This window comes from Hemitrygon akajei, chromosome 4 (assembly GCF_048418815.1).
Source record: "Hemitrygon akajei chromosome 4, sHemAka1.3, whole genome shotgun sequence".
Taxonomy (NCBI): Eukaryota; Metazoa; Chordata; class Chondrichthyes; order Myliobatiformes; family Dasyatidae; genus Hemitrygon; species Hemitrygon akajei.
Window position 1 is genome coordinate 171,035,355 of NC_133127.1, and position 27,779 is coordinate 171,063,133.

The 27,779-nt window shown below is 40.2% G+C and overlaps 1 protein-coding gene across 6 annotated transcripts in view; it reads left to right on the forward strand.

The window, feature by feature from the left end:
• The window catches only part of LOC140726946 (serine/threonine-protein kinase Nek5-like), a 47,541-nt gene that overhangs the window by 7,660 nt on the left and 12,102 nt on the right, over positions 1–27,779 (forward strand). For 2 of the 6 annotated variants that reach the window (XM_073043984.1, XM_073043985.1), the window contains exons 2-16: positions 288–428; positions 1,618–1,714; positions 2,544–2,641; positions 10,794–10,877; positions 11,712–11,782; positions 13,958–14,044; positions 16,484–16,538; positions 17,936–18,136; positions 18,501–18,585; positions 19,182–19,306; positions 20,660–20,844; positions 21,360–21,438; positions 21,539–21,649; positions 23,580–23,663; positions 25,835–25,939. In XM_073043984.1, the coding sequence (XP_072900085.1) occupies positions 312–428; positions 1,618–1,714; positions 2,544–2,641; positions 10,794–10,877; positions 11,712–11,782; positions 13,958–14,044; positions 16,484–16,538; positions 17,936–18,136; positions 18,501–18,585; positions 19,182–19,306; positions 20,660–20,844; positions 21,360–21,438; positions 21,539–21,649; positions 23,580–23,663; positions 25,835–25,939 (1,584 nt within the window). In that variant the 5' untranslated portion in view covers positions 288–311. Of the gene's footprint in view, positions 1–287; positions 429–1,617; positions 1,715–2,543; positions 2,642–10,791; positions 10,885–11,711; positions 11,783–13,957; positions 14,045–16,483; positions 16,539–17,935; positions 18,137–18,500; positions 18,586–19,181; positions 19,307–20,659; positions 20,845–21,359; positions 21,439–21,538; positions 21,650–23,579; positions 23,664–25,834; positions 25,940–27,779 lie in introns of those variants that run through there. The other 4 variants (XM_073043987.1, XM_073043986.1, XM_073043989.1 and 1 more) reach the window with 4 other exon arrangements.

The following is a 27,779-nucleotide window of genomic DNA, read 5'->3' on the forward strand; positions in this document are numbered from 1 at the left end:
CAGTCCTTCTTCAGCCTTCCTCAGTCCACCAGTCCCTGCTGGCCCCTGTTTCACCTCTGCCTGTCCCTTCTTTAGACTGGCTACCTTCCCTCTCCATTTTCAGTCCTGAGGCAGGGTTTCGACGTGAAACAAGTACAAGTCCTTTCCCACCATTGATGATGCTCAACCTGTTTGGTTCCTCCAACAGAGTTTTTGGTGTTTGTTCAGATTCCAGTATCTTCTGTATCTTGTGTCTGCGTATAAATGATCTTCAGATTTGCAATTAAAAGATGTATATTTTGCTTTAGGTTTCTTACAGATGATCGACCACAATGGATAAATATGATGTTATCAGGCAGATTGGTGAAGGAGCGTTTGGAAAAGCTTTCTTGGTTAAAGCCAAAGGTGACAGCACACAGGTTGTGATAAAACAGATCAAAATGGCAAAGGTGAGGGTGACGTCCAAAATAAATCTACTCTCGACTGAAAATATGTTTAAATGTAAGACATTTAATGAAAGAAACCAGTTGTTTCCTGCCAATAAGGCAAAAATTATACAGATTATATGTGGTTTGCATTTGTAATAATTACCTAACTGGTGAAACATATTAAAGTGGTTCTCTATGATCTTTTGAACAATCTCTCTGGTCTTCATTTCTGCTTTCTGGTCTTCTCCCCATTCTTTCTGACTATCTCCTAGTCTTTGCCTAACCTTATCTTCTTTCCTGCATCATGAAACTTCTCTATGACCATTACCATCACCAATAGGAACCTGCCCCCCCCCCCCCACTCCGTGGTGTTCTGTTTAGCCCTCGCCTACCAACCCACCACACTCCCCTTGCTTCTGGTTCTCCTCCACCCTTTTTAGATTTACTGCTATTATGGGTGATCATGGATGAAATGCCTACGGGCATGCGAAGAGCTGGGAATTTCCTGTTATACTACGCATGAAGCTTTGGGTGTTGTGTACAGCAGAAATGGCACTCTCACAGTCCTAGATCAAAATGTCCTGCACCCGCTCTCTGCCCAGTCCTCTTTTCATAGAAACATAGAAAACCTACTGCACGATACAGGCCCTTCGGTCCACAAAGCTGTGCTGAACATGTCCTTACCTTAGAAATTACCTGGGGTTACCCATAGCCCTCTATTTTTCTGAGCTCCATGTACCCATCCAGGAGTCTCTTAAAAGACCCTATCATATCTGCCTCCACCACCGTTGCCTGCAGCCCATTCCACGCACTCACCACTCTCTGCATAAAAAAATTACCCTTGATATTTCCTCTCTACTTCCAAGCACCTTAAAACCATGCCCTCTCGTGCTAGCCATTCCAACCCTGGGAAAAAGCCTTCTTAATCACAGAGTCAACCTGCGCAGCAGCCTTGAGTGTTCTATGGACTCAGACCCCAAGATCCCTCTGATCCTCCACACTGCCAAGAGTCTTACCATTAATACTATATTATATTCTGTATTTGACCTACCAGGACTATAAAAATATGTCCTGAAGGTTTTCCAGCATCTTCAGTAGGAGGTTAGTGACCTGAAAAATTAACTCTTTTCCTCTGTCCATCTGAGTTGCTGAGTACTTGCATGATTTTCTGTTTTTGTAAATTAAAAATGTTATATATTTTTACTCCCAGATGCGCCAGAAAGAAAGAGAAGCTTCTTTTAAAGAAGTGGTGCTTATGGAAAAAATGAAGCATCCTAACATTGTTACACTTCTGGATTCATTTGAAGGTCTCTTTTTTTCTTTCTTTTCAGATGACTGTAGTATATTTTCAGTTAACTGGTGCTTTAAAATACTGATTTCCATCATGTGGGTAAAGACAACCAACCATTTGTGATACATCGCCCCATTGCTTCTATTTCACAGCAAGTGTCCTGCTCGGCTAAAATATCTTGACTGAATTGATGTTTGGCACCAACCCTCCTTCTCCTTCCTCCTTTGCAAAACAATATGTTAGGATAAAGAGCTGACCCCAGTCCTTTAAGTATGAAAAAAGATTGCATTAAAACTGTATGACTATATTTTGTGTTAATGGACTTGAACATATATTTGTGTTTAGAGTCCAATTTTATAGGTGCTGTGCTTCAGAAGCTGGAGAGACCCTCACGCATTTGTATTTTATATGAACGATAAAGTAACTTCCTCTGTGGGCCAGCTGTGATTGTTGTCTTGATCAATCCACGGAATGTTTAGGTCTCCCGTGGTCCAGATTCCCATAAATGGCATCCAGAACCCCATTCCAGAATCTACAAAAACCCTCTGAGCTTCCCATGATCTGGACTCCAGTCGTCACTTCCTACCAAAATATATTGATGCCGTGGCTTTAGTGAAAGTCTGCACAGTTGAGTTTTTGACTTATCCTGGCTCCTACTTGTTTAAGCACAGCCTAAAATTAAAATTAATTACCACAATCTGTTGTTTGTTGGTCGAATAATTTTTCTTCTTGACTGCTTTCTTAAATTTCATTTAAAGCCATATGGATAATGTTAGTTAAATAAATCTCCCTTTAAAAGCCATGGATGTAATTCATAAAAGGAATAATTTGTATCTCATTTGCAGAGAGACAAAACCTATACATAGTAATGGAGTACTGTGATGGTGGTGACCTGATGCACAGAGTCAATATGCAACAAGGTGTTTGGTTTGAAGAGGACCAGGTAGGGTCTAAATCTGCTCTTGATTTGGTGGGTAGACATGAGGCATGCAGTAGGATGTGGGGCACGGGAAGAAATCCTGGATCCACTAGGTTTAAATAGGGCATGGAATAGTACAGCACAGGAACAGGATGCTCAGCTCAGTATGTCTGTGCTGAAAACAGTGCCAAATTAAACTCATCCCTTCTCCATGCACATTCCAAATTCAAGATTCAAAGTACATTTATTACCAAAGTATGAATGCAGTACACAACCCCGAGATCTGTCTTCCCACAGACAGCCATGAAACAAAGAAACACCATGGAACCCACCAAACACCCAACATGCAAAAGAGGAACGAATAACGCAAACGGCAAAAGCGAGCAAAAAAACACAGAATATGAACCATCAAACCACAACATAATCGAAACAGTCTAGAAATGTTCCGTTTAGTTGAGTCCAGTTCAATGCAGCACTGTGTTGTTCGTTGACTGCAGGCCACAGAGCCAGTCTGCCCTGAGCAAAATCACATAAAATGGCAATGAAAACAGGAGTTATCAAAACCAGAAACATGTCATCGCATGAACTATAGAGTCCAATTCACAAATTGCATTTACTAAACCTTACCCAAGACCCAAGATTCTGGCACCATCCTCCAGCAGCGTCTAGCAGGTTGGAGAGAGAGAGACTGGTCAACCACAGGCACCTTCATTCAGGGGCAGCAAGCAAGAGGGAGAGAGGGACTGGTCAACCACAGGCACCTTCATTCAGGGGCAGCGAGCAAGAGGGAGAGAGGGACCGGTCAACCACAGGTTCACTCAGGAGCAGTGAGCAATAGGGAGAGAGGGACCGGTCAACCACAGGTTCACTCAGGAGCAGTGAGCAAGAGGGAGAGAGGGACTGGTCAACCACAGGTTCATTCAGGGGCAGCGAGCAAGAGGGAGAGAGGGACTGGTCAACCACAGGTTCATTCAGGAGCAGTGAGCAATAGGGAGAGAGAGACTGGTCAACCACAGGTTCATTCAGGAGCAGTGAGCAATAGGGAGAGGGAAACTGGTCAACCACAGTCACCTTCATGCAGGGGCAGTGAGCAAGAGGGAGAGAGGGACTGGTCAACCACAGTCACCTTCATTCAGGGGCAGTGAGCAAGAGGGAGAGAGGGACTGGTCAAATAAAAGCAGATGACGCTAAATACCCGCTTGTCTACCACTATCATCCCTGTTGATTTCAATCTTGCTCGCTACTTTAATCATCAAGAAATGAAGTCGATCAAGGGGTTGCACCCTATCTCCAGGCTTCTTGCCCTTGGCTGAACACTCTTTCAGAACTCCCTCAGAGACAGCAAAGCGCCAGATTGCTGAATCAGCCTGAAAACACCATCAACATGTAAATTGCAGTTTCCAATAGAAGCAGTATCATAATTGAAAGAAGAAGTAAAAGAAATAGCTTAATTCTCCATTCTCTCCATATTCATGTGTCTATCTAAAAGCAAACACAACTATTCTCAAACAAGAGAAAACTGCAGATGCTGGAAATCCAAGCAACACACACAAAATGCTTGATGAAGGATGGTGAGGTCCCAAATGCTGGAGCATCTGAGTCAAGGATCAGGACACGTTATGAAACTGGAACAAGAAAAGAGCATAAAACAATACACTAGACAATATCTCTAGTTGAGCTTATGATTGAGCATTGAACCTCATTTCAGGTGCTCCATAAATACTGAAATTGGCAGCAAAACATGATTGCCATTTAACGGGAATGTCCTGAACCCTTAAAGGTGCTGCGTCAGTTACTCTGGGAAGTTTGAGCTTCTAAGCCCTGGAAGCTGGCATGGTTGGGTGCTTGTCTTACCAGGACGCCCTCCCCTAAGGCCGACTGCCTGGAGAGATGCTGATGGTAGTAATGGATGAGAACCGGATCCAAGATGTCCTTTTCAGGCATCCAGCACCTTTCCTTGGGTCCAAATCCCTCCCAGTCCATAAGGTATTTCTGAATATCCTGAACAGTTCATGAGTCCAAATTTCTGCTCACCATGAAGACCACATTCCCCATTGATAAACCTGGTGGTGGTGGGGCTAAGGGACTGATTCTGGCAGGTTTTGATTTGGAGATGTGGAAAGTGGGATTGATCTTCAGGGTCTTGGGGAGCTGCAAGATGTAAGCCACTGGGTTTACTTTCTTGAGGACCTTAAAGGGTCCAATGAACTTAGGCGCCAACTTTCTAGACTCCACCCCGAGAGGCAAATCCTGAGTGGACCACCAGACCTGTTAGTCCAGGTTACAAGGCGGGTTCCTGTCTTCTTCTTCGATTAGCCTTGGTCTCCACCCTCCAGATAGAGTCCAGCAAAATCTGCCTTGCCCTGGTCCATTTCTGCTTGCAGTGTTGCACAAGATCTTCAGCCACAGGAGCCCCAACCTTGGCCTTTTGTTCAGGGAAGAGTGGCAGAGAATACCCAAGTTGGCACTCGACCGTGTGCTGAATGCTGTCAAGTGTTGAGGGTGACCTCTACCCACATCAGATGATTGTACCTTTCCTCAGGTCTTCCTGAGGCCAGGCATCTTAGGGTTTGTTCCAAACCTTGGTTGACCCTCTCTGTTTGGCCGTTGGACTTGTGGGCGAAACCCAGGGAGAGACATGCTGTTGCCCCCAATCAGTTTACAGAATACCCTCCAGAAACAGGATATGAATTATGGACCGTGATCCATGACAATGCCTACTGGAAATCCATGGATTCTGAAAACCTGGTCCAGGACAATTTTGGCCATCTCCACTGCAGATGGTGGCATTGTCCAAGGCAATGAATTTGCAGGCCTTTTGAATACTGTTCGGTAATTGCCATGATGATGGTCTTCCGCTTGGAAGGCAGAAGATCTGTGACAAAGTCCATGGAGATGTGCGCCCATGGTCTGTATAGAACTGGTAGAGGATGGAGGAACCCTTGAGGATGGGTATGTGGCTCCTTGTTCTGAGCGCACACCTCAGATGCCTGTTCATATTATCGAGCCTTGTTTGACATTCCATGCCACCAATACCTTGTCTTGATGAACTCGAGCATCCTGGGAATCCCTGGGTGAGCAGTCATTCTTGATTAATGTCCACACTGAAGTATCTGTGACCTGATGCAGCTTGGGACAAGCAGTCAACATGGAGGACCATCCTTAGAAGTCTTCCCTTGTACTGGGGCCATGTGAATACTCAACTGATTGGCGCTATCAACTTAGCTTGGGGCAAAATAGTGGCAAGCTGATTCTCTCCTTTGGGTTCATTCAAATAATGAGACAATGCATCTGGTTTTTGATTCTTTGACTCCGATTGATATGTCAGGACAAAGTTAAAACGGTTAAAGGAAATAGACCACCTGGCCTGCCTGGAACTCAGATGCTTGGCCTTCTGAATATAAGCTGGGTTCTTGTGGTCTGTCCAAGCAATAGATGAGTTCGTGGCCCCCTCAAGCCAGTGATGCCATTCCTCTAATGCCAACTTAACTGCTCGAGGCTCCCAATTCCCGATGTCGTAGATTCTCTCTGCTGGGCATAGCCACCTGGAGTAGAATGCGCACAGGTTGAGGTAATTGGCTGAAGGCGGCCGTTGAGACAACGTTGGACCCAATCTGATGTCCGAAGCGTCCACCTCCACAATGAAGGGAAGATCCGGTTAGGTGAAACCAGGATGGGAGCCTGTGTGAACCGTTGCTTGAGCTCTGCGAAAGCAGCCTCTGCTTCAGTAGTCCAGATAAAGGAGCCCGTGGTTTTCTCAGAGTCCGCAGTGGAGCTGCCACTGAGCTGGAGTTCCTGATGAACTTCCGGTAAACGTTAACAAACCCCAGGAATCATTGGACTTGTTTGACATTGGATGGTTGTGACCAATCTCTGACTGCTTGGGTTTTGGTAGGGTCCATCTTGAGATTGCATGGGAGATGATGAAATCCACGAATGAAATGGTCATCATGTGAAATTCAGACTTCTCTCGCTTGACGTAAAGTCCATGGTCTAGAAGTCTCTTTAAAATATCCCTGATGTAAGTGACATACTTCTCTGTGGACTTTGAGAAAATTAGGATATCATCGAAGTAGACAATGGCGTACTTATGGAGAGTATCCTGGAGCACGTTGTTTATAAAGGCCTGAAATCTGCTGGATGGGATTACCAGGTACTCATAGTGCCCTGTCGATGTATTGAAAGCATTCTTCCACTCATCACCTTCCTTTATATGGACCAGATTGCATGCACCCTGCAGGCCTAATCTAGTAAATACCCTTGCCCCTTGGAGAATCATTTCAGGGAGTATTCACGAGTTGAAAGGGGGTAACGATTCTTGGCTGTTATGTGGTTTAATCCTTTATAGTCAATGCATGACTGCAGGGTCCTGTCCTTCTTTTGTACGAAGAAGAAGCCTGCGGCAGCTCATGAGGTGGAGGACCAAATGAATCCCACAGCAAGACTCTCCTTTATATTCTCTTACATTGCGCTTCTCTCTGGATCTGAGAGCACATATAATCGGCCTCCATGGAGGACAAGAAACTGGCAGAAGATCTATAGCACAGTCGTAGGGTCAGTGTGGTGGAAGAGTCAAAGCTTTCCCTTTCTGAAGACCTTTTCCAAGTCCTTGTATACGGAAGGAACTTCGATCAGACTGGGTGTTGCAAGTTCTTCTGAACCTTCCTTCGTGGATGACTCCTGAGGCTTCTTAGGTGGCAGGGCTGGTTTGACTGACCTCCGAGTCTCCTCCCTAGGTTCACTGGACCCTGTTGTATCCTTAGGCAATGGCAACAAGGTGATAGAGATGGTCCTTGTGCCCCCAGAAGCAGGCTCCAAGGGTTTACATTTAGGAGTCTTTCCTTTATTTGGGACCTGGTGGTTGGATCCCTTAGACTTCGGGTTACCTCGCACTAAAGTCTGTCCCCTTGCTGGAAGTTGGTCTTGGGAGAGTCTGGGTGCTGAAACACCACACTGCAAACATACCCTGTTAGCTGGACCAAGCAATGATTCTCCCCTCCCTCCAGTCCACAGATGGGTTATGCTGGGAAGCCAACAGTGCCCGAGGATCAGGGGTATGAGAGGAGCGTCAACAATATAGAAACTAGTGTCTTCCACATGATAGCCTATCTTCATCTGCAACACCACAGTCTGTTGCTGAATCTGCCTGGAACCTAGTGGTTGGCCATCCAAGACAGTTGTGGACATGGACTGGTTCAACTCTTGCAGTGATATATTGAGTCAACAGGAAGTCCTCAAGTCCAGGTAATTACCAGCTGCCCCAGAGTCCTCCAAAGCCTTCACCTGTCCTCTCTTATTACCCCAGGAGATCTGTCTTCTGTTATTACTTCAGCCTGACGCTTGAATCCTTAGGGTTGGGAGTGGAGGCTGTTTCTGACACAGTCCTCCCAGCACAGGACAGTCTTACCAGTTGTCCTGATGGCTGCAGCTTTGGATGTTTGGCCCGCAGGTGACGGGCTTCCCTGCAGTATTAGCATTAGCATTAGCCTCGATTCTGACGTCAGGACCTCTCATCGGCGGAGAGCCTTGTGTAACTGATCTGCGTGGGGCTGACTGAGCCCCGAGCAGGAGAGGGGCTGATCATGGTCTGAGATCAAGGGGGGTGGAACCGTGATGGGTTGGGGCCAGGCTTGGGTTAGCCCTCTTCGGCCTCATGATGTAGTCCCTCTTATGATTCGCCAGACGATTACCGAGGCGGATGGACAGGTCGATGAGAACCCTTACTGGCTCTCTTAAGGTGATGGCATCCTTTAGTTTGTCCTGGAGTCTGTGGTGGTATAGAGTGGCTAAGGCTTCCCTGTTCCAACCACCCTCTTGGGCCAAAGTCTGGAACTCAATAGCATAGCCGCTGACCATCCATCCTGTCAGATCTTCTTCAGGCAGTCTTCACCTTCATCTGGCTCCACTGGGGATGGAACATCTTCCTCGTAGTGGCCATGAATTTCTCTGAGTCTGAACAAATCTCTGACCTTCACTGCCAATGCACAGAGGCCCAGGGGGGCTCTCCCGGTCTAGAGGGAGATCATGAAGGCCACCTTTCTGTGCTGTGAAGGGAACTGGGACGGCTGGAGTTGGAACACTAATGAGCATTGAGTGAGGAAGCTATGGCAAGAACCCGGATATATTGGCTCCACAGAGTGACTGACAGGTTCATCCAAGTGACTCTGCCTTCCTTCTGGTGGAAGTTGACGCACGGCAGCCTGGAGGCTGTGCATCTCCAGGCTCTGTCTGGAAATCTTTTCACTGTGGCTGGCCACTGTAGATGAAAGACATTGATACCCTGCTGGATCCATATTTAGGCTCAATCATACTGTGATGAGAGACCTTGATAAAGGATGGTTTGGACCCAAATGCTGGAGTATCTGAGGCAAGGATAGAGACACGGTATGAAACTGGAACGAGAATTGAGCACAAAACAAAATGCCTGACCATATCTCTGCTGAGCTTACGATTGAGGGCTGAGCCTCTGGGTGTGTCTTGTAACATCTACTCTGGGAGAAAGATTCTGACTGTCTACTGATACCTTTTATAAATTTATAAACTTCAGTCAATCTCCCCTCTGCCACTAATGCTTCAGAGAAAATAACCCAAGTGTGTCCAACCTCTCCTTCTCCTTCTAATCCAGTCAGCATCCCAGTCAAACTCTTCTGTATCCTTTCCAATGCCTCCACATCCTTTCTGAAACAGGGCAACAAAAATTGCACACGCATCTCTTGTGCATGTACTATCTAACAAGTCTCCTCAGGTATCTTCCAATTCTGATGAAGGGTTATGGACTTGAAATATTAATTCTCCCTCAGTCTGCACTGATGCTGAATCATTTTCAGAACTTCATTATTTGATGCCTGTGGTATTTTGATTTTCACTCTTGTTCAGGTGACAGGGAGGATGCCAAGACTAATTTGAAAGGGAAGGTGACTGCTGGGTTTGCAGACTGGAAGAACAAGGCAAAGCCAAATATCTTATACACCCTACAGATTCCAAGGCAGACTTCCATTTAATCAAAGACCCATGACCCACATCTGACATGTGCCGACGCCCTCATCTAACACCAGACTGCAGGTCAGCAGACAATCAAAACAAAAGTTGTTAGTTATCAGTCTCACAGGAGGTGGAAAGAAGACTTATAAAGTGGGCAGCTTTCCATGACAATTGTGGAAGGCCAAGCTCAGACGATATTCTCATTGTGTCATGGATAGGTACAGTACAGAAAGAGACCCTTTGGCTGCCAGTCTGCACCAACCACCAAACATCCATTTTTACACTGATCATATCTTAACCCATTTCATTTTCCCCATGTTACCGCCAACTCCCCAGATTTTATCAACAGACACCAAGGGTAATTTATAGTGGCCAATTAATCTCTCAACATGCAAACTTTTGGGATGTGAGAGGTAAGCAGAGAACCAGGCAGTACTTTGGAAAATAAGGTCAGAATCAGACCTAGGTCATGGTGAGGCAGCAACTTCGCCAGCTGTGAGAATGTCATTCTACAAGGCCAGCCTTTGCTGCCTTGATTCTGCTGCTGGATTGAAGTGAATGTTGTACTTCCATATCAATAAGGCTAATGGGTTACAATTTTAATTTGTAAACATGAGATTCTGCAGATGCTGGAAATCTCCAAAGTTTTAAATGACTTTTATTATCAATAAATGCATAAATTATACAACCTTGAGATTTGTTTGCTTACAGGCAGCCACAAAGCAAGAAACCCAAATTAAAAAAAATAAAGACCAATGCCCAATATGCAGATAAAGAGAAAAAACACAAATAATGCAAACAATAGATGTGAGCAAGAACATTCCAAACCAAAGTGAGTCCTAAATACTCAAGAAGGCTCTCACCCAGAAATGTCATCTCCATAGAATATTCCCCTCCAAAGATGCTGCCTGACTTGCTGAGTTCCTCCAGTGTTTTATGAGTGTTACACTTTAAGTTGTATGTTTAGACTCCCACCTTCTTTAAGTTTGGAACCTACATGAGGCTGGATGGGAAGAAGGCAGGTTGGAGCCAGAATGCCAAGTTTTCAAATTTTGACCAGTCCAGGGGAGAGGATGTGGGTACAGGGAAGGAAAGTGGGGTAACTGCTAAAATGACACTTATTAATGTTTTCACAGTTGATTGTTCTTGAATTAAATGTGAAACCTAAATGGTACTTTGCTAACCTTTCCATTAGGTCTTGGACTGGTTTGTACAAATCTGTTTGGGACTGAAGCACATTCATGATAGGAAGATCCTGCACCGGGACATTAAAACACAGGTAAAAGGTGAAGAAAATAATAATAATAATAATAATAATAATAATAATAATAATAATAATAATAATAATAATAATAATAATAATAATAATAATAAGCAGATTTGTTAAATTCCATTGGAAGCATTTTGAGTTTTTTTCCAGAATATTTTACCTTTAAAATATCTTATCATTCTAAATATTTGATGGTATGTCAATTGTTAATCAAAATTAAATATACTTGAAATGTTTGTAGTGAAATAGTATCTAGAAATATAATTGTATCTGTAATCATTTTTAGCAATTATTAGATTTCAAATTAATAAATGTGAATGGTTTAATTAAAAGCCATTCTAGGAGACTGTGTTGTGCCACACTCAGTTTATTATTAAGCTAACAAGACTTTCTGAAATGTATACAATCCTAAAATATCTGTACTCCTGTGAGTTTCTTACCTGTGTATTCTTTTTCTGTTCAAAACTGCTTGCTACTTCCTTATGTTGGGAGTAGCAAGTGAAATAAGTCATAAATTAATACCACTAGAATATCACTGGCCTCAGGACAATATTCCAATGGCCACTCCTGATAAAGAGCGACCATTTTTTCAATACCTCATTTCATCGTGGTGATACAAAACCTTTCAGTTCCAATGCATTAAACACAGTGCAACTATGTTAATGTTCCTTCTTTTCTTTTGACTTTGTGATATTAATTGGGATTTGGGAAAAATAGTGAATTTCATGACTGGAATTACTCATTAGTTTTTCACACTAGAAAATAATGGTCACAATTTTCTTGTGAGTGTACTGTCTTTGTCATGAATATTTGTATGAAAAATAATAACATTTTCATTCTTAGAACATTTTTCTTTGTAATAATGGAAAATCTGCAAAACTAGGAGACTTTGGAATAGCACGCACGTTGAACAAGTAAGTTGTCTTTGAGATGACTGTTTTCTTATGCAAATAATCTAATGGAATGCATACAGGAAAATTCAACTAAGATATACCATGGCCTTCAATTATGAAGGGAAGTTAAAAAAGTTAAATCAGGTATGCTTAGAGATAACTCAACATGTTGACAGGAACGTTTGACATAAATAGAGAAAATCTATTCCCTTGATGAATGAATCAACAACTGATTTTAAATCAAACCAATGAGAAAATAGGTGAGGAGAATTATTTTAACTCCAAACATTGTCATAATCTGTAATGTTCCTCCTAACAAAGTGGTGGAAGATGGTTTCGCAAGTAATTGTAAATGAGTCATTGAGGGCTGTGGATGAGAAAATTAATCTGTTATAGACAAAAGGCAAGTGTTCTTTCAAATGACAAAACCAGATTTTACATTAGATCTAAATTATTCCTACACGCTGTTCCAACCACTGGTTATAAGAGAACCTCACTTTGTACATTAACTTTGCACATTTTGCTAATTGCCATAAAAACATAGAAGTTGTGTCAGTTCAAGTTTTTGATTCCTACAATGTAAACAGGATTATCATTTTAATTCAATTTTTTGAATGGAAAAATATTGAAACATATTAAAGCTAAATCATATTTCATACATAGAAGCAAGATGTTAGGTCTATGGGTCTACAAAAGTAATTTTAAATGACATTTAACTAAAGTGCTGAAGAATCAGGTGTCCTTTCAATTTCATTTTACAACCACTTGGAAAAATTCTTGCAGATGGGGAAAATGCTCTGAGATTCTGAGGCAGTTTTTCCTCTTGACTTGTATTGTAGTTAAGATATTTTAAAAGTAGTTTTATACTTAATACAAAATGCTGAAGATCTGTTCCCCATAAGAATTTGTAATGTCAACAAAACTGGAAATCAAAAATCAGCTTTAAATTTTATCTTTGAACCCACGAAGCAGTAGTCTGTTATTGACAATGGATCACATTTTTCAGTAACAGGAAAATTTTTCTTCAGCTCAAGTCTGATGTTTATTCTGTTTTTAGAATATTTGATTGTAGACCATTATATTACTTCCACATAGTCTAATATTGAATTGCTGTCATGATACAAATGAAAATCATTTCCATGAAATTAATTATCAAGTCAAGTCAAGTCTCTTTTATTGTCATTTCGACCATAACTGCTGGTACAGTACACAGTAAAAATGAGACAATGTTTTTCAGGACCATGGTGTTACATGACACAATACAAAAAACTAGACTGAACTACGTAATAAAAAAACAACACAGAGAAAGCTATACTAGACTACAGACCTACACAGGACTGCATAAAGTGCACAAAAACAGTGCAGGCATTTACAATAAATAATAAACAGGACAGTATGGCAAGGTGTCAGTCCAGGCTTCGGGTATTGAGGGGACTGATAGCTTGGGGGAAGAAACTGTTACATAGTCTGGTCGTAAGAGCCCGAATGCTTCGGAGCCTTTTCCCAGATGGCAGGAGGGAGAAGAGATTGTATGAGGGGTGCATGGGGTCCTTCATAATGCTGTTTCCTTTGAGGATGCAGTGTGTAGTGTAAATGTCCATGATGGCGGGAAGAGAGACCCCGATGATCTTCTCAGCTGACCTCACTATCCGCTGCAGGGTCTTGCGATCCGAGATGGTGCAATTTCCGAACCAGGCAGTGATGCAGCTGCTCAGGATGCTCTCAATACAACCCCTGTAGAATGTGATGAGGATAGAGGGTGGGAAATGGACTTTCCTCAGCCTTTGCAAAAAGTAGAGACGCTGCTGGGCTTTCTTTGCTATAGAGCTGGTGTTGGTGTTGAGGTGGTGATTGAATTAATTACCGGTAATTGTAACAACAACAGATTATGTAAAAGTAATGCACTAACTAATAACACACTGTTATTTGAATTATTTTGTTTTCTACTATTCAGGAAAACCTCCATGGGAGTGTGTTACAGATATCAGTGCTTGTAAGGTTGCTGTGAGCCACGTAATAGTTTTTCCAATATTTGAATTAATTAAGCCGCTAATCAAATTGATTTTTATTCCAGAGAGTGGTTTTATATTAAAATGTATACTGTGGCTCAAAGATGTCAAATTATTTATGTTGCATCATATAACTGTGTTGCTAGTTTTTCCCATTTTGGTTTCCTGTTTTGCATTCTTCTTGTAGTACCATGGAGTTAGCACATACGTGCATAGGAACACCATACTATTTATCTCCTGAAATATGTGAAAATCGACCATACAACAACAAAACGTGAGTATTTTGCATTTATCCTTCTGCCAGTATCACCTTTTATTCAGTATCACCCAATTTTGACCATAAAATATTCGAGTGCAAACATATTATGGTCTAAATTTGGTTCAGCATTGATTCAGTTAAGTCCAGTCAGTGAATAGGGTAATAAGTTATCGCAGTTCAGATCCCTCTCTGAAATTGGAAGATTCATCAATTACAGGCCAGTGAGAAGATAATTCAAATGTAAACAATAAGAACATTAGAAAAAGGAGCAGTAGATAATCTGGCCCCGTGAGCCTTCTGTACCATTCTTTGTGATCATAAGTGATCTACATCAATGTGCTATCCACATATCTATTCATTCCCTTAATATCTAGGAACCTATCTATTTCTTTCCTGAATTAATGAACTCAGTGACTGAACCTCCACAGCCTTCAAGAATAGAGAAGTCCAAAGATTCACCTCCCTCAACAAGAAGAAATTTCTCCTCATCTCAGCCCTTGAATAGCCTATCCCTGATCTGGAGGTATTGCAGGTGCTGGAATAAGGAGCAAAATACAAATGCTTGGAGGAACCCAGCAGATCAGGCAGCCTCTGTTGAGGCAAGGAGATGGTTGAGATTCTGGATGAGATCCTGTATGGGGACTAATTGTATAAAAGAAGCATAGTCAGTAGAGAGAAGAGAGAAGGAGCCAGCAGAGGTGGAGGATGATGGGCAGATGGAGTCAGGTGAAGAAGATGAGGGATTACTTTTGAGATAGAGCCTAGTAGATGATCAAATTTCACAGTTCAAAATAAATTGATTATCAAAGTGCATACAGGTCACCATATAGAACCCCGAGATTCATTTTTCTTGGGGGTATTCACAGTAAATACAAAGAAACAACAGAAAAAAAACAAGCAAAATAATATCAAGAACATGAGATGAAGAGTCCTTGATAGATACTCCATGGGTTGTAGGAACTCTTCAGTGTTGGGGAAGTGAAGTTGAGTAAAGTTATCCCCTCTGGTTCAAGAGCCTGATGATCGAGGGGATAGCTTTTCTTGAACCTGGTGGTGTGGGTCCTGAGGCTCCTGTACCTCCTTTTTGATGCCAGCAGTGAGGAGAGCATGGCTTGGATGGTGGGGGTCTCTGATGATGGATGCTACTTTTCTGTGACAGTACTCCATGGGGATGTGCTTAATGGAGGAGAGGGCTTTACCCATGATGGGCTGGGCTATATCTACTATTTTTTAGTCTTTTTCTGTTCAAGGGCATTGGTGTTATGCCCTACTATGATGTAGTCAGTCAATAAATTCTCATTTTAGTTGACATGATAAGTGGTAACAGGCTTTACTGATAAGGGATGAAGATGTACTTCCATAATCTACTCAATCGTTCCTGGTATGGCAAACCAGCCACTGTTGCTACCTGTTCAGTAAATCTTCACAGCAATGTCTTTATAGTAGGTATAGTCTTTCTATAGGTAAGGAAACCAAAATGATGCACAATATTCCAGGCACAGCCTGATCAAGTTTTTATATAATTGTAGTAATATGTCGTTACTCCAGTACTTAAGTTTCTTTGTGTTAAAGACTAAAATACAATTTGCCTTCCTAATTACTTGCTACACATGACTTTGGGTGTTGGGATGAAACTGGAGCACCTGGTTAAAATACACACGGTCTGCAAATCCTGTGAACTCCACACGGAAAGCATCAGAGCTGTGCCTTGGTGCCTCCTCACCCTGTCCATATCACAAAACTGACTACTTCTGAGGGTTGCTAAAATATTATCCATGCAAGCTGAGCATCCTCTTAGCTTTCAACCATATGCCAGTGAGGATACACCTTGTAGGATTCATTTCCCTAAAACTTTGATCACATAATGGCAAAAGAAAATATTTTACATTTAAATAGAATCTTTTAAAATCAAAGTGTAACATGCAAAGAGATTAGGCAGAAATTGAAATAAAGTATTAAACAATTTTGTCTGACTGTAGTTATTTTATTAGATCGGTGGCAAAACTAAATAGAATATTTATCAGGGGCTGGTCTACTGTGACCTTATGATGATCAATGCATTCACTTGTATTCAAAGGCAATGCCTTAAAATATACAAAGTACACTGCAGATGCTGTGGTCAAAGCAACACGTTCAAACAAGCTGGAGGGACTCAGCAGGTTGAGCAGCATCCGTGGAAACTGGGGCTCTCGGCCCGAAACTTTGACTGCTTGTTTCCACGAATGCTGTCCGACCTGTTGAGTTCCTCCAGCTTGTTTGTACATGTTGCCTTAAAATACATATTGCAGTGAAGTTAAACCATGTAAAGGCCTTTCTTGGAATAACATCACAACTATATTGAAGTCTTCTGTACTGAATTAGCACTCTTTGAACACAATTATTTATATTTATAGTTAAATCTTTTATATGGATTTCTTTTCTCATTGTTTGTGAAATTATTTTTGATTTTTATAGTGATATTTGGTCTCTTGGATGTGTCCTATACGAGTTATCCACTCTGAACCATCCAGTAAGTACCATGGTTATCAGAATTAATATCAATGATGCATTTTTATGTGCAACTTTGAATGCTAAATAGCCAGTGCACCATCAATTCAAGAATATAAATGCAAAGTTCCTCCAGCATTTTGTGTGTATTGTTCAGATTTCCAGCATCTGCAGATTTTCTCTTGTTTGCGATATAAATGCAAAACATGTTTATTTAAGTACAATTCTATTCCTTCCCACTAGCATGAAATAGTGCTTAAATCATTTCCAAGATTTTACAAATTAAATAGAGTTGGGCAACGAAATGTTGAAACTCTACCTAACAGTAATATTATAATACTTTGACTACATATACCCTCAGAACTCAAGGTTCGCAATTGCTTTCCTAAGAGAATTAAATATTGCCACAATAAATGCTGTACTTCCCAGCGACGTTACTCATCCATGAACGAACATTTTTTTTGTAAAGAGTGCAGTTTTGATCTCAAGAATTTCGGCCACTTAATTATAGCTGTTAACTTCAGGGCTTGTTCCGCACTGTAAATAAACAAATAAATTAAATTAAATTAATGTGCTGGAAGTCTAATCCTGGTTCATCTAACCTGCACGTTGCCGCTTGATTCAGCACTGAATCCAAAGGCAAAGCCAAGGTGTCCTCAACTGAAGAGGCCAGATGGACTCCACATCTGACCCGACTGCTGTGTGACGCAGTGGACTGGCACAATGGAAAACCACTCCATTGGTTTGCATGAGTTGCTCGTGTTGATTGAGAAGATAAATTGATTTCTAATTCTATTATTTAATACCAATGTTATTAATTAATTTCTAACAGTTAAACACATCTTCAGTAGATTGTTTTTATTTTGCAAAGATTTAAGAATATTTAGATGGTTTTTAGTGTCTCTGATCTTCGGAAACATTTAAAACCTGTTCAAAGACTGTTGATCATGGCAAGATGTAAAAAAGCCAGAAGACAGGTCCATGGAATCTGCCATCTGAGAGGTGCTGCTGTCTATGGATCACTCTGCTTAGTAGATTGGCTGCAAGGTCACGAGGCCAAATAAATTAAATGCAGAGCAAAATGTAAAGATGGCTGGGAAAATCAAGGCAGCAGATAATGAGCTGGACCAAGCATGTTCCTCGATTGAAATGACACCCCCGAACCTGCAAGCAATGAATTTGCCGCGGGCTTTAGTTTTCTTTATTAGTATTTCTACCATCACTATACCCTTTGTGTTTTTTCAATGATAAACTGTACTTTCTGGTGTTGGGATGTACCGTAACTAAAGAGCTGAATTGATTTAGATTGAGCACATGAAGGTATGCGTGTAATAATGCATTGCGGATGAGCAGACTGGTATTATTTATACTAACGTTGATCACATTTTGGGGTAAGATTTCAGTGATTTTATTTTGCAGTTTGAGGGCACTAATTTACATCAGTTAGTGGTGAAGATCTGCAAAGGTCACTATGCGCCAATACATCCCAGATACTCTTATGACCTGCGGATCTTGTTGGCTCAGCTATTTAAAGTTAATCCCCGTGACAGACCATCTATCAATTCAATATTAAAAAAGCCATTCTTAGAAAAGCGTATCAGAAAATACCTAAGTCCTGAGGTAAGATTCTGTTAATTTTATTTTATTTTACTTTCAATATATCTACATTAAGTTTTATTTATTGTCCATTTTAAGCTAAAAACATGAACACTATCTAGAGGTCCTAATGCAATGAATTGGAATATTTTATATTTTTATTGCAAAATATCATAATGTAATTAACAATTCATCTCCCATGGACATCCCTGAATTATTAATTCGAAAACTAGAAGCTGCTTTAAAAACTGACCAATTTAATCATGATAAGATTTGTATAAGGGAAAATAACATCACAGTGAATTGAATTTTGCTCTGGATCTTCAACATTTTGGTCATATTTCTGTCAGTAAAATAAACAACATCTGTGTTTGTATTATGTTTCCAGCTGTTAAAGGAAGAATTCAGCCATACAGTCATTCATGGAAGGAAGTCGTCATCACCCAGACCTACTAAGACTACCCCAAGACCAGGTAGAACAGCACTTTATTTTTAACTAAATGTGCCTCAGCATTTACTGGCCTATGCAATGCTGTCAGGAATTCATTAGATTAAGTGGATGGAAGGGTTGAGTGTTGGAGTTGAATTAGATTGGGACTGTTTATTTTGACTTTGCACAGTAGCGTTAAATAGTCATATTGCATTTTCTGACTCTCCTAATTGTGATTGCATTGATTTAATTAACAAAACTGTAATATGGTATTTGTCATTATTACGTATTCATTTTCCCCCTGTGGTATTTATAGAATGGACTAGCTAGGTAGGAAGCAACTCCCTCCTCTGAAACCTCTCTTTAACTTGTAACCCAGCAGCCTGGGAGATACTGACATTGACTGAGCCAATTCTTGCTACTTTTGTCATTTACTCAACATGTACCAAGTTTTAAAACTTAATAACTTCGTAAGCTGTTCAAAAATATATTTCAAATGAATTATGTTACGACGCCTTCTATCTGGGTGGTTTTTTTGTAATTGACAGAAAGGAAGAGATGATGTATGAAATATACTGTAAAACATTTGGAAATACGTCAGTTATTAATCCATTGTCCATTATTGTCTTTGCCTGCAAGCTCCAAAGATACAAAAAGGTAAATGTGATGTGAAGAAACCAATGAAGCAATGTGTGAATAAGAAACTGCTACCAGCTCATTGTAGATGGAAGCCAGCAGGAGTGGTTAACAGACCAAATATCAAGGTACAGTATAAAGGGTCTGCGTGTACTCACGCATACTGACAAAGATCACAACTGTGGTCCAGTGGAAATTATTTATACCAAGGAATCAGGATTGTAATAACTTAAATACCAAGTGTACATATGGAGCCTATAATGAGCCCAAGACACTTCCAAGTGTCTTGCAGAAAATGAAATATTTCTGAATGGTCTTTACTTCTGTAATGTGTAGTCAGACATGTTAAGGATGCTCCTTTCCCTAATCACAGTAATAAACCACACAAGGGTTTTATCATAGTCTGGTCTCCTAATCGTTAACATTATTTTACTACTTTTTCTTCTTCTTGGGCTTTTAACTCCCAATGGAGCATAGGCCTCCTGTTTGCATCAACCAAAGTTGATGGTATGGTTGGTGTGGATGTTTCTGTATCCACTATACATGGGGATTGCCCGATACAGCTTCACAAGAACCCTGTTGGCCATTCTTACCCATTTCCACCTCACACGGCGGGGACATAGGGTTGGTCTTTCAGAGACAATCAGTATTTTTACCAAGTTTATATCCTAGAAAGGGGGGGCACAGTAGTACAATGCTATTACAGCTTGGGGGGGGCGTTCGAGTTCAGGGTTCAGTTCCAGCGCCATCTGTAAAATGTTTGTTTGTTCTCCCCGTGACTGCATGTGTTTCCACCAGGTACTCTGGTTTCCTCCCACAGTCCAAAGACATACCGATTAGTAAGTTAATTGATCATTGTAAATTGTCCTGTGATTAGGCTGGTGTTAAATGAGTAGATTGCAGGGTGGCATGGCTCACTGGGCCAGAAGGGCCTGTTCTGCACTGTAATAAAATAATTTCAGTAGGTCATTCTGGAGAAAAAAATGGAAATATGGGAAGCAATTCAATTGTGCAGAATTCCCCAGCTGTTGAGGTTCGATGTAATATTGTACCTCTAAATGCATATCCAAATGCCAGATCCTGGTTCAATAACTGGAACACTATGAATCCCCACGACACCCAAGCACTTCATGACTATCCTTTACATTATGGTTGTATATTGTGAGTTATTATTTGCCAACAGAAGTTCAATACTTCAAGGTAATTCATTATACCATAAGTTACATGCTTAGTATGTCTCTTAATAGAACTTATAATAATGATAATCCACAGCATTTCCAAAGGGGGGGGGACAATATTTTGCGCTCACTAAAGAAGATGTAATGCAGCTAGTCTACCTTCTCTGTTTGCAGGGAATTCGATAAAAATGATTTATTGCAACTGTTTATTGATTAAATTCAGACGTAATTAAATTCTGATTCTAGAACATAATTATTATTAAAATGAAAAAATTAAAACAGTTTTGTTAAATATCCCTGCAGCAATTTAACCACCTATCACCTGTGAAACCACAGTCTCCCAAGTCTGATGGACGATACGGACATTATCATGGTTATCTAGATTACTTGGAGAACAGACGAAATGAACACTTAGCTTCACCCGTGCCCAATTTCAACTGTTTAATTGAAGATCATAGACAGAGGGTGAATCATGATGCAATCCAATGGTACACATCTGTATTCTTTACCAATTACTGTATATCTGTAAAAAATTAAAGATTTTGAGCCTAAAGACCAAACTGCATTTTGAAATAATACTTTGCATGCATTTTTCAGAAGGCAGTTAAGTGTTGCTTTCGTCATTTTTTTAAAATAGAGAAGTTTCTTTGAAGCTAACCACAGTAGTGTCCTTCACAGAATGATCCTCCTGCCTTGGGAAATCATTCACTCTGTAGGTGAAGTAGAGCTGCCAAAAGGTTGGGCTACATTTTCAACTGAGATTGTGATCAGCTACGCTGATATCTCTGTGTATAATTACTTCTGCAATGGATGTTTGCAAAATGAAATAATATGCATCTTGTAGCAAAATAGGTCTTCCAGGTCTTCATTTGGTTTATTGTGAATGAAAAGTAATTCTGTTTTTCATTTCTCAATTTCAATTGGGGACATGGGAGTTAATTAATAGAGCAAATGAGTCCAATAGAAAAAACCCTGATAAACATCCCCAGGTTTGTTGTTTCAGGCCACATGTGGCACACGAACAATACATTCAAAGGAAAATGGAAGCACAACAATATAAGATTAAAGTAGAGAAACAATTGGTAAGTAGCTATATTTGAAATTGATCATGTGGAAATAGTTTTGTTACTACTTCTAATGAAAAAGTTTCTATTACTTTGATTTATGGCACGTATGCTACAGGGTATACGCCCACCATCATCAGACCCTTCTAGTCATCGAAAACAGTATCCCGATGTACAGGCTAGACAGCATTCTGATGAGAAAGGAAAGAAAAAAGGAACAAATGACGAGGTAAGCCACTTAAGAAGCTGGAAGTTACTCACTTGAATGTGAATGCAGTGCAGTGAAATGGAATGGATTTTATGGGTCAATTGTTCTCAACTAAGTGAAAAATCAGACTCAGGGATGAATTTAAGCTGTATTATAAAACTCTTTGTTTTTGTTATCCACAAAAATTTGCTAGCACCACACACCAATCAAAATTACTTGTAGTGCACTGTTCCTTATTTCATTTTAAAAATCTTTTTATTAATTATTATTGAAAATTATCAAAAAAAGATACATTAAGTCAATATGTCATTATATACAATAAGGAATTAAATTAGCAAATAACTGATTAACAAAGCTAAGCAATATATCAATAATAATAAGAGAAAATAAAGTGATAAGAATATTTTTTTGAAAGAGAAAGAAGGAAAAAATGAACCCCTACTAACTAAAAAAAAACCCCTACTAGCTGAAAAAAAAACAAACAAACAAAAAAACCCCATTGGGAGCACAACCCCAGAGCTATACATCATACGAGCTTCCATAAAAAAACATCAATCCGCCAACTCAAATCTACTTAAAGAAAAATCGGAAGACCATATTAATTAACTCAATCAAATGATAGTAGCAGGCAAATGAACCCCACCTTTTCTCAGAAAGTTCGACTTCTGATTTTCTCCAAACTAAGACAACATCACCTGAGAAAACCATTGTATCAAAGTAGGAGCAGAAACATCTTTCCACTTCAACAAAATAGCCCTTCTGGCCAATAATGTAACAGATGCAATTCCATGTTGGTCTGATGAAGAAATACCATGAATATATTGAGGGATTATACCAAATAAAACTGCCAATTTATTAGGTTGTAAATTAATTTTTAAAACTTAAGAAATTGTAGAGAAAATAGACTTCCAGAAATGTTTCAGTACAGAACAGGACCAAAACATATGTGTCTGTCTTCCTTATATATGGAGTTAGACAATATAGTTTTGTGTGGAGCACCAGAAATTGAATTAATTTAATCCACAATTCCAAAGCCTTGCTTGACAAATAATTATTTTGGGGCCCCACTAATTCATACCTTGAATAAAATCGCAGTGACACAGAAAACCGTATGATAGTTATACTGTACATCACTTTGTTGATGTTCAAGATAAGATACTGGAATGTATAAAGTATCCTTCACCAGTAAATGAAAGTATGGTGCTTGAAATTATGTCTTGTGTCACTTAGGGAACTGAAGTTAGCTTGCAATAAGCACAATGGCGTATTTGGACTTGCGTCAGAGCAAGAAGTACAGTATGTACTTAAGACCTCAGGATAGCACGGAGGCAAAGCTAGTAGAGCCGGCATCTCACAGTTGCAGCAATTTTGTTTTAATCCCGTACGGAGTTTGTACTTTTCCCTGTGACCACATGAGTTTTCCCAGGTGTTTTGGTTTACTCCCACATCCCTAAAGTATACAGGTGGGTACGATAATTGGCCACTGTGAATTGCCTCTGGTGTGTAGAATCATGGGGTCGGGGAGGGGGATGTGGGGTTAGGTGACTTGGTGTTGTTTCTATTGGGAACTTGGAGAGAATCAAGTGAGTTAGGATAGGACTGACATAAAAGTGAATGTTTGCTAGTTGGCACAGACTTAGTGGGCAAAATGCCCCAATTCTGTGCCATATCTCTCTATGACTCCATGGCTTGTTAGAATTTACTCTATCTTCACCACGGAATCTCCATTGTGCATTATAACTAATTGCCATGTTGAGCAAATCTGTAATTCAGTCACAATGCTGTGCATTGCAAAGATTTCAGGAAATCTTACTTTATCTAAATTTTCCTAGGAACTATTTTCTAGGAAGCATGCACAGAATCTCAGGATCTTAATAGATGTCAATGGCATTTTCTTTATGACTAACATAGAAGGAGTATAGTTTTCAAGCACTGATTTGTTATTTCTCAGGAATATTGTCAGCAACTTAAGGAAATAAGGCAACAGTATCAGTATGAGGTGAAAGAAATTAAAGAAAAAATAGAAGAACAGGAGGTAAGGAGTGGAACTATTTGCAGACGTGTAACATCAATTTGATATATGTTAACATAAGCTGAACCACGCTATAAAACACTGTGACACAGATTGGTGCCTTTGAACCGTTCAACATCATTTATCTTAATTATGATAATTTGGCTACCTGGCTTTCTGTCTCCCCAGGATTCAGGAATAGCTGTTGTGAAGTATATTTTAGTCCTCCCACCACAATAGTTTCATATTTTCACCTCTTACAGCAGGTTAGAAAATAAAATGAACAAAGGAATCCATTTCTGATTAAGTTTTTTTTATAAACCGCTATGAGATATTTTAACTTGCTGTCCTATATATTATTTCAATAATGTTGCTTTAAGGAGATGTGCAAAATATTCTTGTTGAATTAGGCACTAAGAATATTCAGCACCTTGTCCACACCACCCATATCATACACATCCTCTTCATTGTTAGTCTATTAACATGAAAATGTCTGTGGGATGTTTACACACTTCATTGATAATAAGGGAACTCATATAGTAATATTTCTACAGGAATGGAATTATTATAGTGTTTCTGCACTATATTATGCTTTACTAAGTGTACCATATATTGTTAGGGACTTGTAGTTAGCTCTGTCAGCCTAGATTTAATCAATCTCTGCTCTAATACAAGTTGGCATGTCAGGAAGACAACAAATGACACTTACCCTACCTTTTCCTAATCTGCAATGCTGCCTTCAAGCTCAGAATATTACTGAAGAATCTGTGGGCAAACCCCATTTTGCCCCTGAGCCCCATTCAACTATTCAATGTGGTCATCATTGATCATGAACTTAGGTACCCAGTTCCTACATATCTATCTATATCTTATCATCCCTTAAGAAATGGCCTGTGAAGAAATGTATCTTTATCTTGATTCCGAATTGTATGCTCCATATCCCACTATGACTCCTAGTTCTGGACTCAAAGACATCTTCCTGTATCTCATGTGTCTGGTCCTGTTACAAATTCATAGGTTTCTATGAGAGCTCCTGTTATTCTTGTATATTTCAGTGAAAACAGGCCCAACCAACCCAATCTCTCAAAGTACATACAGGTCATCATAAACTAACCTGAGATACATTTTCTTGTGGGCATTCACAGTAAACACACAGTAACACAGAATCAAAGAAAAACTGCACACAAAGACAGACAAATAACCAATGTGCAAATGACAACAAATTGTCCAAATACAAAAAGAAAGACAAAATAATAATAAATACATAAGTAAGTAACAAATATTGAGAACATGAGCTGCAGTGTCCTTGAAATTGAGTCCATAATTTGTGGAATCAGTTCAGTGTTGGGGTGGGTGATTTTATTCACTCTGGTTCAGGAGCCTGATGGTTGAAGAGTAATAACTGTTCCTGAAATGAGTGGTGTAGGACCCAAGGCTCCTGTGATGACAGCAGTGAGAAGAGACCATGATCTGGATGACCTGTATCCTTGATGATGGATACAGCTTTTCTGAGATAGCACTCATTGTAGATGAGGTCATTGCAGGGAGGGCTTTACGTGCGATGGATTGGGCTGTATTCAATATGTTGGAGGAACTCAGCATGTCAGGCAGCATCAATGGAAATGAGTAGATAGACATTGTTTCTTCAGGACTTGGCCCAAAACGTCGACTCTTCATTCATTTCCATAGATGCTGCCTGACATGGTGAGTTCCTCCAGTATTTTGTGCATGTTGCTTTGGATTTCCAGCATCTGCAGAATTTCTCGAGTTGATGGGCTGATTCCACTACTTTTTGGAGGATTTTCCATTCAAAGGCATTGGTGTTTCCATACTAGGCCATGATATAACCAGTCAGTATACTCTCCACCTTGCATCTATAGAAGTTTGTCAAAGCTTTAGATGACATGCTGAATCTTTCACCATTTCTGCCACCACAGGAATCAGAGTAGTTAAGCTTCTTTGTACTCATTTATATCAAGCATACCTTTCCTCAGATAAAGCACACAGAACTCCATTTGGGATTTTACCAACACCCTATGTATCTACAAGAAGATATCCATGTTCCTGGACTCTTATCTTCCTGCAATAAAGACTAGCATAATATTCGCTCCTGCATTTAGCATTTTGTAGTTTCTTTTGGGAGAAAATAGAGGAATATAGTAGCACTGATTCTCTTCTGATTACATGCATTCTAGAATCACACTTGTGTTTCAAGTGAGACGTATGATATCAACCAAGCAAGTCCCAGAGACGAAATGGCTTATCTTCAGGAGCTCAGCAAAGAGAAAGATCCTGGTCAGGTAGTGAAGATTAATACTGAAGTTGCTATTATATTTAATAATTTACTTAGTTTTAATCCAATGAAATTTAACAAGGTACATTAGCTGAGTAGTTTTTAAATCAATTATTCAAAAGTGGTGAGTTTCATATTCTAACATTTGATTTTCAGTAATTCTCAGTGTCCTGTAAAGTCCAGCCTTATTTCCAAGAATACAATTTCCATAGGTCTGAGGTATGAGTAGCTTCTTTCTGAAAGTCCCAGAATCTGAGTTCACTGCTGAGCTGAAAGATCGTCACTAAGTTCTATAAGACCATAAAACAGGAGCAGAATTAGGCCATTCAGCCCATTGAGTATGCTACACCATCACATCATGGTAGATTTATTTTCCCTCTCTACCTTGTTCCCCTGCCTTCTCCTGTAACCTTTGACACTCTTCTGAATCAAGAACCTATCCACCTGTACTTTAAATATACCGATTGACTTGGCCTCCACATCAGTCTGTGGCAATGAATTCCACAGATTCACCACCCCTGGCTAAAGAAATTCCTCCTCATCCCTGTTCTAAGGGGACACTCTTCTATCCTGAGGCTGTGCACTCTGGTCCTAGAATCTCCTGCAATTGGATACATCCTCTCCATATCCACTCTATCCAGGCCTTTCAATATTTGGTAAGTTTCAATGAAATTCACCCCTCATGTCTTCTAAAATCTAGTGAGTACAGGTCCAGAACCATCAAACACTCCCTATATGTTAATTCTTTCATTCTTGTAAACTTCTCTGGACCATCTCCATTGCCCGTATATCCTTTTTTAAATATGGGCCCAAAACTGCTCACAATGTCCCAAATGCAGTCTAACCAATGCCTTATTACATCTCAGCATTCCATCCTTGCTTTTTTTCACTAATACTCATAAAATGAATGCCAATATTGCATGTTCCTTCTTTACTACTGACTCAACCTGCAAGTTAATCTTTAGGAATGTTGCACTAAGACTTCCAAGTCCCTTTGCACCTCCAATTTCCGAATTTGCTCCCTGTTTAGAAAGTAGTCTTATGCCTTGGTTCCTTCTACCAAGATGTGTGATCATACAGTTCCCAACCTTGTATTCCATCTGCCACTTCCTTGCCCATTCTCCTAATCTTTCCACAGCAGGCTAGGCAGCATCTATAGGGAGAAGCGCTGCTGACGTTTCGGGCTGAGACCCTTCGTCTCGAAGGACGAAGGGTCTACCAGCATTTTGTGTGTGTTGTTGTTTGAATTTCCAGCATCTGTAGATTTCCTCGTGTTTGCTCCTAATCTTTCCAACTGCTTCTACAAGACTACCTTCTCTGCCTCCTGTCTTTGTATCATCTGCAAACATGGCCACAAAGCCATCAATTCCGTAATCTCTTTGGCAATCTCTCTTGCAATCCCTTTGGTAGGAACTTTCTTTTGCTAGTGCTGCTGGAATCAGGTGACAGTTTGTAAGAACTTATGCACCTTGTAGCTCTGGTGTCATCAAGCCAGCTGAATAACAATCATATTAAAGGATTCACATAGACAGCAAGAAGGAACCAAAATATGCAAATTTTAATTCATTTTTCAAAGCCTTAACATTGTGCCAAAGGAAGATTAGATACAGTACTGTGCAAAAGGCATGGAAACATATATATAGCTAAGGGGCCTAAGACTTTTGTAGTAATTTTATGTATTGCACTGTACTGCTGCCACAAAAAAAAACAAATTTCGTGACATATGTGAGTGATAATAAACTTGATTCTGATTTGGGTCTCTATTGTAGACAGAAAGTGGGAAGGGGATAGGGAGAGGGAAATCATGGTTGGAGAAAGGGGAAGGGAGAGGGGAGGGAGCAGTAAGC